General features: G+C 62.8%; 1 protein-coding gene across 4 annotated transcripts in view; it reads right to left on the bottom strand.

Annotated features, from left to right (window-relative positions):
* Positions 1-2,912: 2,912 nt before the first annotated feature.
* The window catches only part of ACY3 (aminoacylase 3), a 189,597-nt gene continuing 180,356 nt past the window's right edge, over positions 2,913-12,153 (bottom strand). The window contains exons 2-8 of one of the 4 annotated variants that reach the window (XM_076001693.1): positions 7,417-7,460; positions 6,406-6,661; positions 5,380-5,575; positions 4,991-5,084; positions 4,694-4,801; positions 4,432-4,541; positions 2,913-3,298 (exon numbers count right to left, since the gene is read on the bottom strand). In XM_076001693.1, coding sequence (XP_075857808.1) covers positions 3,083-3,298; positions 4,432-4,541; positions 4,694-4,801; positions 4,991-5,084; positions 5,380-5,575; positions 6,406-6,641 — 960 coding nt within the window. In that variant the 5' untranslated portion in view covers positions 6,642-6,661; positions 7,417-7,460 and the 3' untranslated portion in view covers positions 2,913-3,082. Of the gene's footprint in view, positions 3,299-4,431; positions 4,542-4,693; positions 4,802-4,990; positions 5,085-5,379; positions 5,576-6,405; positions 6,781-7,416; positions 7,500-12,153 lie in introns of those variants that run through there. The other 3 variants (XM_012757407.2, XM_076001692.1, XM_076001691.1) reach the window with 3 other exon arrangements.

Consider the following 12,153-nt stretch of genomic DNA (forward strand, 5'->3'; position numbering starts at 1 on the left):
CCGCCCGCAAGACCGCCCGGTTGCCCGTACCTGCCATGGGAACAGACAGGATGTCCGGCTCCCGGAGAAACACTGCTCAGCTGGGGCTGGGCTGAGGGCGGGCGGGGCTGCCACCCCAGGGTCCACCGCTGGGTGGTTGGCTGCCTCTCCTGGTGTCCGGGTCCACTGGGAGCAGCAGGCCAGCCCCGAGGCCTCATGCGGTCCCCAGGCTCTTGGCAGGATTGTTCTTGCCTCCTTGATCAGCCTCCATCCACGGCCCCACGTCGTGGTTTTGCCACTTGAGCGGGACACTTGGTCTCCGCAGGTGAGACGTCAGCTCTGGTGCGTACAGGGCCCCTTCTCCAAGCCACTGTCAGACTGTGCTGTCCGAGGCCACCAGCTGGGCTCGTCCAGCTCTGGGGCGGCGCTGCTCGGGAGGAGCGCAGGTGGGAAGGTTCTGACGTTGCAAAGCCACCTCTCCTCCCTCCCCATCCTCCCTCCCCAGCCAAGGGCCCCCAGCCATTCCTGATCAATGGGCCCAGGCTTGGGGGTGGGGCCCATCTTGGCTGAGTGTCCGCAGGGGCCCAGCTGGCTGACTAGAGGGGCACGGTGCCTTTGGGAGGTTGGGAGGCAGCAGTGGTGGCAGCAGATCCCGGGCTGAATGCGAAGGCAGTGCCCTCCCGTCATCACTCAGACCCCTGACCCGGGTGGCCAGCCCGTAGCTAGTGTGGAGCTGTCCAGGACGTCAGGAGACACCAGGGGGCAGCAGCGAGTGGCGTCAGCCCAGAGCCCCCACGCTGGGCGGCAGGAAGCATAAGTCCTCCTGACAGCTGGGCCCGATGAGCAGTATGACGACACTAGCAGGTGTCTACAGTCTCCGTGCCTCAGTTTCCCCAACTGGCCTAAGCGCATAATCTCTTCTGCCTGGGATGGTCTAGCCCAGCCCCGCCTGGAGCTGCGGGCAGTGCCCTGCATAGCCCCGGTCAGGCTGCGGGCAGAAGCTCCGAGGCTGGCCTGGGTGGGAGGTGGGTGTCGGCTCTGCTGGGGGCCTGTCAATTCCCTCCAGCGCCACGAGCACCTTCCCCAGGCTGCCACCCCCTGTCCTGGGGCCAGGCACACAGGGGATGTGCTGATCGCTGGTCAGGAAGGCAAAGGGGGTGGGGCTCCCCCTCAGCTGCTGCCACCCTTGGCTGAGAGTGCCCTTGGCCATCTGACCCTTGCCAACTGGCCCTCAGTGGGTCATCCGGCTGGGCCACCGCAGGTCAGCCCAGTCTGGGAGGGAGGTCCCCAAGCCAGAGCACCCAGGCTGGGCCAGGTGGGCTCCACTGGCATCCCCGAGGCCAGCTGGGCCACCCCACGCCTCTTCCAGAGTCCTGTGCTGGGGACACTAGGTTGGCAGAGGCTCTGATCCCTAAAAGGGGGCGTGGAGGCCTGAGGGTGGGAGGGGTTGCTTCTCTGCGAGTGTGACGCTTGGGGCCCTCCTGGCCCCTCGTGCCAGGGGCAGACCTCCTCCCTGCAGTTCCAGATGCCTGCAGCTCAGTGCCCCGCGCCCCAGACTGCAGCCTGCAGAGCTGGCTGGGATCCCATGGGGGGTGCCCAGGGCCTCGAAGGGCACAGACCCACGCCCAGCTGTGTGGGAAAGGCTGCCACCAGCTCTGAGTGTGACGGAGGGTCCCAGCAGCTCCCAGAGGCCACCCGGTGAGAGGCAGCCGTGCTGCCCTGTCCCAGGACTCAGTGCGGTGGGTGGGAATGGAGAGGTGCTGGAGGGGCTGAGGGGATCCATACCAGCCTTGGTGGCTCCCCCTCAGCCGAGACAACCCAGGGGCGGGCCAGCCTGGAGTTCTGTTGGCTCTTGACATGTGTGTGCGTGCACACGCGTGCACACGCCTCTAACGTGTGTGATGGGGAACACACACACGTGCACACGAGCACACTGACACTGCAGTCCACACGCACCCACATGCACACGGAAGCCTGTAGACCTGTCACCATGCAAGCGCACGCACACAGCTCCTGTGCACAGAGACTCGCCACACAGACACACCCCGCCCCCCTGCACCCCTCCCTGTTGGTCTGCCCTTCCTGCCCCTCATCCATCTTGCCTGCCAGCCCGTCCCTGGTGCCCCGTATCCTTCACACCTTCTCATTTCGCTGCTCAATACCAGGAGGCCGGGTGGCAGCCATGGCCGCGGGGAGACGGATGGGCCGGCGGGGTGTCAGGGTCCAGGGAGTGATGTCTCGAGAGGAGGGGGCTCTGGGCCCCAGCGTCCCCGGCTGTCCAGCCAAAGCCCGCTGGGTTCGGGCAGGTGTGCGCGGTGTGAGGCTGCGGCCGGCCCTGCCGAGTATGTCCGGCTGTGAACACCCTGCAGGTGCCTGTGTCAGGACGAGGGACCCCCCCCCCGCCCCCGGCAGTGCACCCTATGCGAGGTTCTGCCCCCAAGGCCAGCGTGGGGCGTGCTGGGGATGGCGGAGGCGGCAGACAGGAGCTGCAGCTCCCAGGGAGTCCTTCCTCTGCCCCAGCCAGGCCAGCTCCTCCGGCATCTCTGCCCTGGGCGGTTGTCCTGGCTGGGAGAGCCTTGGCCAGCGGTCGCCCGTCTGGGCTGTGCACCCAGCCACACACAGGTCCCCTCAGAACGCCCGAGGTACTGAGGCTCTCAGAAACACACGTGTATGGAAAAATGCACACACACGCACACACGTACACGCACACACGTACACGCACACCCCAAAGAGCACATGGGACAGGCACATGGGTTGGGGGCCGCCTCTGGGTTGCGGCCTCCTCTGAAAGCCCCCCTGCCAGCTCCAGGACGGTCCCCTCCGCACCACCAGCCCCAGTACATGCAGACCTGCCCAGATCCTGCGGCAACCCCTCCCTTCACCCCCCTTCCCCCATTCACTCTCCCGCAGAGAGCGGCCATGCCGGACAGGGACACGAACCACGGACTGTATTTTCCATTTTACACAATGGGAAACTGACACCTGCGCTCAGGGGGCCTGGCAGGTGCACAGCATGCGGCAAAAGGGGACCGCGGGCTCAGAACCATGCCTGAGGACCCACTGCTCAGATGGGAAGGCTGAGGCTGGGCAGGTGTGGCTTGGGTTAGGGAACCGGGCTGGGGGCGGGGGTCAGCGAGGGCAGGGCCGGCACAGAGAACGTGAGCTTCTCCGTCTGGATGAAGGCAATGCCCTTCTCATAGTAGGCGGCCTCGTTAATGAACACGGGGAACACGGTGGACTCCCCTTCATAGAGCACGTCCTCGCCGCCGAACGTCTGGAAGATGGGAGCACCCGGCCGCAGCGGCTCGAAGTCTCGGTCCTGGGAGGACAGCCAAAGGCCAAGGTTGCTGGGGCCGACCTCTGCCCTGACCCCAGCTCAGCACCCACAAGATGCCCCTCCCTCGGGACCTCTCCCCGTCACCCGTCACCTCCTCGATCCATGTGTCGGGGGCCGGTGAGATACCAGCCTGGTCTGAGTTTAGAAATGGGGACACCAGTCACCTTGGAAAGACGTTTGTCATTGTGGGAGTGGAGCACGGTTATGGGCGCAGATAGTAAAACCTGGGTTCAAATCTTTGCTAACATGTGACCTTGAGCAAGTCACTGAACCTCTCTGTTCCTTAGCTTTCTCATCTGTAAAATGGGGATCATAGTATCTCCTCCTATCCTTCTGAGGCTTAAATTAAATGGGTTAACTGTAATTAAAACAGTATCTGGCATACCATAAGTACAGCATAATATTTTATTAAATAAATTTTAAAATTATAGGCGAAACCATCCAAAATGACTTATGACTTAACATCAGCAAGGTAGATGAGCAGGACTGGCGTAAGCCCCCCTAACACTGAAAGGACATTGGTGCTCCCTCCTGGGCAATGTCATTACAAGTGAGATGACACCTCAAAATAAAACTGCAGGGACAAAGGCCACGGGACTGCACGGGACTCTACTCAACAGCCACCTTGTGTGGCAACAAACACAGCAGCAGCCAGTGGGCCGCAGTTCTCCCCAGCCTCCCATCCCCAAGGTAAGAAAGCAGGATTGCCCCATCGGGAAGGGAAGGCCTGGAGAGAGAGACACCGGACAACCTTCTGGGCAGGCATGAGGAGGCTCGTGGAGTCAATTGGAAGGAAAACAGGGAGAGAGCCCTGTATTTGCACCTCCAAGCGGGTAAATTGAGTCATGACTGCTCCACATCCCTCCCTCCCTCTGCCTTCTGCAGCCAGGGGGAGGCCGCCCTCCACGGGAGGTGCCAGGGGCTGCGTGTAGGGGCTTCGGGGAAAGCAGTGGGGGCAGGGCAAGGGTCGGGGACGGAGCCCAGTGTCGTGTCCCCGCTCCTGAACCTGAGCTGCTGGTGACCCTGTGGGAGGCTTGGCTCCTCTGGGACTCAGTTTTCCCTGACATCCCCCAGGGCTGTGGCTCCGGAAGTCTGCCCCCGCCACACACACGCACCTGCAGCTGAGGGTGCACGGTGCCTGCCAGGTCCCCGTCCTTGGTGCGTGGGAAGTCCACGGTGCCCGAGACGCTGTAGGCTTCCGCCTCAAAGGCAGGAAAGGCCGTGCCTGTGCGGGAGGCTGGGTGTGTGAGCCCGTCCCTCCTTCCAGGCTAGCGGGCAGAGTGGGCTGTGGGGCCACTGCGAGCCTGGCTGCCTGGCCCCCGAGCCCGGTGGGCTCTTCTCTGGACCTCAGTTTCCCGCAAACCCCCCGGCTCTCACCCTGATTGAAGAGCTCGATGAAGTCCAGACATGCGGCCACCAGGGCCCTCATCCGGGAGAAAAGGTCGGCCCGCAGCACGCCCTGAGGCTGGGGGCCCAGCTCCAGGCCTGGGGACCCGGAGGGTAGGGGTGAGGCAGGCGCCCAGGACAGTTGCCAGGCCTCAGACATTAGGGTCCTACTCACAGAGGCCCCGCCCTCTGGCCCTGGCTCCGCCCCAGACCCTTGGTCCCACCCCCTTCATCCCCAGGCCCCACCCTTTCCATTCCCCTGGCCCCGCCCACTCATCAGAGGCCCACCTATTCCATTCTTGGCCACCGAGGCAATGGCGTAGCTCTCCTCCCCTGGCTGCTGGTACAGGAAGACCCGGCAGGACAGCTCTGGCTTCTGCAGCTGAGGGTGGGAGGGGCGTTAGGGCCCCAGCCCTACTCGGGAGGGGAAACTGAGGCGGAGTAGGGGAGCATGCAGGAAGCACAGGGCACCACCCTCCCACCTGGCCCTGTCTGTCCTCTGGCTGGGACTGGGGTTCTAGAGGGCCTGGAGGACTTGCAGGAGCCAGGCCTCAGGAACTGGAGCCCAGGGGAAATGAGGGCCAGGGAAGAGGGGCCAAGCAGAGGGCCACCATCCCCTCTGCCCCCTCCCCCCTCCCTCTCTCTGCTCTCTGGGGGCTGGGGGGGGCTGGGGCCACCTGCAGGTGGTGGCACAGGTGCATGGCAAAGACGTTGTGGGCGTTATCGGCGATGAGGCAGGTGCCCATGTTGGCGGTGGTATTGTGCAGATCAAGGATGAAGTCGAAGGCCTGGCCCGAAGCTTTGGGCCCCAGCAGCTGGTTTAGCTCTCGGGCTCTTGTCACCTCGTATGGGTCATCCGGGCTGGCCCTGGCTCTGCAGGGCACAGGAATGGGGGATACAGGTCCCCCACAGTCCCAGTCAGCCGTCAGTGGCTTAACGGCAGGAGGCCCTGCAGGAAACACTCAGGGCAGAGCAAAGGAGAGCCTGGCTGTGCTCACTGCTGTTCATGGCCCTCACTGGCTCCCAACTTCCCCATGAAGTCCAAGCCTCACCTGCTGTCACTCCAGCCACAGTGCCAAGCACCATGCTGGTCTCACCCCCAGGCCTTTGCTCTTCTTGGGCCCTCCACTGGAAACTCCTCACCTCTCTTCACCTGGCTAGCTTTTACTCACCCTCTGGGGCTTGGCTGAGATACTGCCTCCTCTAGGAAGCCTTCCCTGACTGCTCTTGGCCAGGTTCCAGGCTTTGTGTAGCTCCCACCCCTGCATTGAGCCTCCTGGGCTGTGGTTGCTGGGCTCATCCTCCGTCTCCCCATTAAGCTGAGGCCAACACCTTGGTCCTGTTCCCCATTCTGTCTGAACTGGCCAGAGCCTGGCCTGGAGGTGGGGCTCAGAGAATATCCCTTGGAGGAAGGCATGAACAACAGCTGGGGCACAGGGCAGGCCAGCAGCCTCCGGGCCTGATCTGAGGGAAGCTCTGGGTCTGGGGAACCCAGAGGAGGGCATGGCCCGGCCTATGGGAAGGAGGGGCTTCCTGGAGGAGGTGACATTGATCTGGGTTTCTCTGAACTTTCCATTCCTGGGCATCACAGGCAGAGGGGCAGCAGAAGGGAAGGCGGGGGATGCCCTGCGAGTGGCTGGAGGGGCAGTTTCTGGTGGGGACTCTGCTCAACTGCCCGGGCCAGGGGTGGCGAGGGCTCTCACGTGAGGAAGGTAGTGGTGAAGGTGCGGTTGAGGTCGCGGTCCACGTAGCGGCGGCAGGCGGCTGTGGCTGCCGGGTTGGCCAGCACCGGCGTGGCAGAGAAGCTGGGTCTCTGCAGGTCCCCCGGGGCCTGCAGCCAGTGCCTGGCCAGGTAGACGCCGGACATCTCGTTGCCGTGCGTGCCCCCAGTCACAGCCACGCGGCGCAGGGGCTGCCGGGGCACAGGCAGCGAGCACATCCTGGTGCAGGCTGGAGCTCCTGGTGGGTGGGCACACTTAGGAGACCGAGGCATGGACACAGGGACCAGTGCTCAGAGCTGGGATGGTGGTGGTGAGCTCCCTGGGGCCTGAGGAGTCCGAGCCGGGCAGGGCAGCTGCCTGTCACGAGGTGCAGCCAGACGGTGCTGTCAGCTGTGTCCCACCCGCACCCCCAGCGGCACAGCTCCAGGGCGCCCTCGGAGGGTTCTCCCACCTAGCGCCAAAGTCCCTCCATGAGCACCTTCCTCTGGGGGTGAGCACTGCCCTCCCGGCCTTTCTCTCCGGAGCCAGGGTTCCTGCTCCTTTGGAGAGAAGTTTCTTTTCTTTTTAAATGTTTTTACATATATTTTTGGTCGTCCAGCTAATTTCTTTCTATTTTTTTTTTTTTTCAGTAGAGACGGGGTCTCAGGCTGGTTTCGAACTCCTGAGCTCAAACGGTCCTCCCACCTCGGCCTCCCAGAGCGCTAGGATTACAGGCGTGAGCCACCGCACCCGGCCCGGAGAGAATTTTCTTTCTCCTAAATTGAGAAGAGGGGCCCAATCACGGGGGAGAGGGATGCCCCGGCCGCACTCTTACAGGAAGAGGAACATGCTCCTGCTGCATGGACAGGGACACTGAGGCCCCACATAGCAGTGGAGAGTGTCACGGAGTTAGCTGTGGAGTGTCTGGTTCCAGGTGACCCCTGCGTCCCCCTGCCTCTCCCGCCTGCCCTGCTGAGCTGGCGCAGGGGCCTTACGGAGCGGAGTGGCGCTTACCTGCTGATTGGGGCCTGGGCCTCCCGGGCAGCCAGGGCTGCAGTGCCCAGCTCCCGGACGGCGGGTATTTATGGGCCTGGAGATCCTGGGCAGGAAGCGTTTGTGTCCAGTTGGCGACAGGACGGCAGGGCGGGCGGGGCTGGCTGAGGTCCCCGCCCCCGCCTGGCGGCGCCTTATTCTCCAGGTCGCACCCGTGGAGTCCAGGTCCAGCAGGCAGGTTGCTGTCCCTGCCCTTGGTCCCTCCTCTGGGAATGGGGACAGCCCCACCTCCAGGGGCCAGGTAGGGCTCCCGCTGCAGAGCTGCACATGGCCTTGGAAAATTATTTGCAGGGATTCTTTAAGGCCTGGCATGAAGACAGCCTCCCCCAGAGAGGATTTTCTGGACCGCTGGGTACGGGGGCGGGGGAGGGGGATTACAGTGTAGGTGTCCAGCCCATGGTGGCCGGGCCTGGAGTCCAGCCTGGAGCCCCTGGCGGAGCCCCGGGCTGAGTCTGCCCAGAGGGGGCACATTCCTTCACGTCACTAGGTAGGCCAGCAGTGGGGTGGTGACTTGGTTTTGGCCACCACCAGACCAGGCCACTGGTTACTACTGAGGCATGACCTCCCAGATGACAAGTCCCCTTCCTCCTCTGCCTCAGCAATGTCCTTCTGTGCTTGCAGCTCCCGGAGGGGCATGGTCACTCCTGGGTCACCCTTACCTAAGGGTGTGCCCTATGGGGTCCAGTTTTACAGCTTTTTGGTACTTTAAACAAAATTTCAAAATGTTTTATGAAGTATTTTGGGTTGTTTTTAGGGACAGTATAACTCAAATGACTCAGTGTGCTGTTCTGGAAGTGACCCTCAGACCCATTTTGTAGATGTGGAAACTGAGGCTCTGATGGAATGACTAAAGGCACACAGAGCTCTGGAGGCAGAACTGGGGCTGGAACCCAGGGTGTCCCCTCTACCCTACCCCCCACCCTGCTGCCTCTCAAGGGGCAAGCCGGGAAGGACCAAGGCAAGGTCCCCCTACCCAGCCCTGGGGCCCGGCCCTCCCACCAGGCTCAGCTGTCTGCTGGGAGGAGCTGAGGACAGTCCAGAGGTCACTGAGGAGAGAGGCAAGGCTGGGCCAGGGGGCCCTGAGCTTGGGCCTCCTGCTGGCTCTGCTCCCAGCCCTTCTTCACCACCAAACGTGGGTCTTCCCAGGCTGGCCCAGCCTGCTCCATCTGGCCAGGCCACCAGCCCTGGGGCCTCCGGCTGGCCGGGTCCCTCTAGGCTGAGCCTGTCTGAAGCCTCCCGGGTCTCACGCAGCTCTTTGTGTGGCGGGGCTCTCCCGCCCCCCACCCCGCAGGAGCTCATGGGGACAGTGGTTCATCCTTGCACCCCTCGGGACAGTGGGACCGGGACAGGTTGCTGGAGGGGTGGGGGAAGGTGAGGCTGGGGCACCAAGAGGGCCAGGGCTCCCTCGGAGCTCCCTGGGGGGCCATCCCCCCACCCCCCGGCTCTGGAACCGCAGCCAAAGGAGGGCAGAGACGACCATGGGCCGTGCTGACGGCCTCCGAGTCCTTCATGGCCCGAGGGAGCTGTCCTCGGCTCAGTTTCGCAGGTGTGGCAGGAGGCGGAGGCAGTTGGCAGAGGAGCCTGTGAGCCCGCCAGTCCCGCTCTGCTCAGGGCAGGGTCTCAGGCCACCCCTGCTTTATCAGCCCCAAGCCTGGGTCTTTGTTCTAGACACCACCCAGGCTGCGGGCGCTGCTGACCCGGGTGGCCTCTCAGGAGGGAAGGGCCTGCTCAGCACACCCGGCTATTTTGGGGGCTGCTGGGGGCCAGGGAGCTTCCTGTCAGGAGGTCCTGGGGAGGACAGCAGTAGGGGTTCTGGAAAGTTCCACTTCCCTTGGCTGCGGCCCAGCTTCCCCGTTTTGGTGGGTGTCTATAGACGGGAAGGGGGGCCTGGAGCCGGAGCAGGAACCTTCAGAAACAGCAGCCCCCGATCCCGACAGAGTGTGTGCACATGTGTGTGTGCGTGTGTGTGCATGCGTGTGCGCCCATGTCTGGGGATGCGTGCCTGAGTCTGCACGTACCGGCAGGCGTGCAGCGGCGTGAACAGTCTGGAGGGGCCGAGCCCCACCTCAGCCCCAGCGGGTAGAGGGGCCACCCCGGCCCTGGCCCCATCCCTGACGGGCTGTGCACTGGAGAGAGTCGGGACTCGCTGGGCCTCGGCTTCTGCCCGGGACGTGGGGCCGAGCTCTCTCCTGGCCCAGGGCAGCTGCGAGAAATGAGGGGCACAGGGCGGGCTCGAGCCTGGAGACGGGGCAGCCCGTGGCGTGGGTGAGGGCAGAGGACAGTAGCACGGGGGGCATCAATGGGTCCAACTTCTTCACTGCAGTTGGGGAAACTGAGGCCCAGAAAGGGGTCAGAACCTAAGTCAGCCCAGGAGTCTACAGCTTGGCCCAGGAGGGCGTGTGGGGCCTCCTGCCTGGGCTCTAACTCCCCTCTCTGCTTGCCCCCGCTGCAGCCTTGTACCCCATGTTGCCAAGGGCCCGACAATCTCTCCCCAACTCCCTGGCGTTCCACCCTTCTGGAAACCCTTGCTGCTGTCTGCTGCTCGGCCTCCAGAGAGCCTGTGGCTGTGGGGGGCCCCAGAGCCCGGTGCTGGCTCCCTCCTCTGCCACCCCTTTCCAATGGCCGCAAACACCATCTGTCTGCTGATGACTCCGGTTCACACCCCAGATGCCACTCTCACCTGGACAGCAGTACACACGCACGGCTCAGCCCTGTCCTCAGAGGGCTCACGTGGTCGGCTAGGGGGATGGAGGGGCGGAGAGAGCAAGCCGGACAGGACGGTGGGGCAGCGCCGTCTCCCCCTCCCTCCCGCGCCCTCTCGGATACACACCCGCATGCTCGTCCTTCAATAGTTCACCCACAGGCATTCTGGGGGCTGCTCGTGCGCCAGCTCTGGCTGAGTATTGTGGACACATTGCGAACTAACCCATATTTCTGCCTTCACGGATCTCACTGTCCAGCAACCCGCCCAGGTAACTGGGCGTAGACAGCATGGATTTCAGTCCCCAGCACTTGGGGGTAATGAACGTGTCATTTCTTCCTATATTCCTCCAGAGCACATTGAAAACTCCTGAGCCCATTTGCAGTGGTGACGGGAGGTGGCACCTTGGTCATGCGTCATCCATCTGCTACATGGTGTCAGGAAAGAACCTGGGATTTCTCTTGTGCCCCAAATCAGGAGGCGGGGCTGGGTGCTGGTCCCCAGTGGCTTCCATCTTCATCGTAGCTGGTCAGCTCCATGGCTGGTGGTGCTGCCAGGGGGCCGTTGCCCTGGGCACCACACAGATCCCCCGACCCTCGTGCCCCAGCCAGCCACACACCGGGCACAGGTCCACCTGCACCGTCTGCTTTGCCAGGCCTCTCCGCAGCCTGTTCCTGGGGCCCTGGCCTACCCTTTCCCACCAGCCTGGTGTCCTGGGGTCGGGGCAGGAGGACTCACCCCATATTGTCATTTTTCTTATCAGCCACTCTAAACTGGGGCCAATTACCACATAAACGTGGAACCAGCATCTATGGGTGAATCTGACCCCTGACCCCCACTGGGACCACCCCCAAGCCTCCTGGAAGCAGGACGCTGTGACTGATGGACAAGGAGGGGCTGCCGTCACAACCTTAAGACTGTAACGTGGTCCTGGGATGCTCTAGGATGTGTGTGGCTGAGGCCATCTCTGCAGCCAGGGCATCGGTACCCAAGGATGACTCAGTTGCACCCCAGAGTGGGGACGCCAGGGCCCTAGAACCCACTGACTGCTCACACCAACTCTAAGTGACAGATGGGAACCCCACCCTACAAGATAAATGTCCACCTAAAAGGAAACTCAGGGCCAGGTGCGGTGGCTCACGCCTGTCATCCCAGCACTCTGGGAGGCCAAACCAGGCGAACCGTTTGAGCTCAGGAGCTTAAACTCAGAAGTTCAAGACCGGCCTGAGCAAGGGCAAGCCCCCTTCTCTACTAAAAATAGAAAAATTAGCCGGACGTGGTGGCTGGCTCACACCTGTAGTCCCAGCTACTCAGGAGTCTGAGGCAAGAGGGTCACTTGAGCCCAGGAGCGTGAGGTCGCAGTGAGCCATGATGACACCACGGCACTCGGGCTCTCCGGAACAGACGAGTTTATTTGGGAAGATTGCAAAGGACCACAATCCTGCGTACGCTATGACGGGGCGGGGGCGGGGGGGGGGGGTGTTACATTAAAGGGCAAGATTTGAAGACAAAGAGAAGTCCACGTAAACATAAGCTGCTTTGAAACAAGGTTCACTGACCACAGCTCATTGCAGGAGCTGTGTGTTCATCAGTGGAGACGCTGTTGGGTCCCTGTCCTTGTGCGAGCGTGCTCTCGGGGACACCACTCTCTTGAGGAAGCTCTTGTCACACGTCCTCTCAGCGGTCTACGTGCACTAGTGTCTTGGGATAAGTCCTGTCACAGGCACGTACACGTGAAGGGTTCCTCACAGCCTCCCCGGACTCCGTTTTGTGAGCGTGTGACCTAAGTGACTCCATTTTGGTTCCGGCAACTTTCACATAGGGAAACTGAGGCTTGGAGAAGTTAAGGGACTTGCCCATGGGCACCCAGTAAGGCTGCAGCAGTGGAGTGGTGCAAACCGAAGCTTTCCAGGGGGATGGGGCCGCCGTGGGAGCCTGAGGGGGCTGCAGAGCCCCAACGGGTGTGGGGGAGTCCCTGGGAGGGCCGTGGCAGGGAG

The sequence above is a fragment of the Microcebus murinus genome, chromosome 4 (genome assembly GCF_040939455.1).
Source record: "Microcebus murinus isolate Inina chromosome 4, M.murinus_Inina_mat1.0, whole genome shotgun sequence".
Lineage (NCBI taxonomy): Eukaryota > Metazoa > Chordata > Mammalia > Primates > Cheirogaleidae > Microcebus > Microcebus murinus.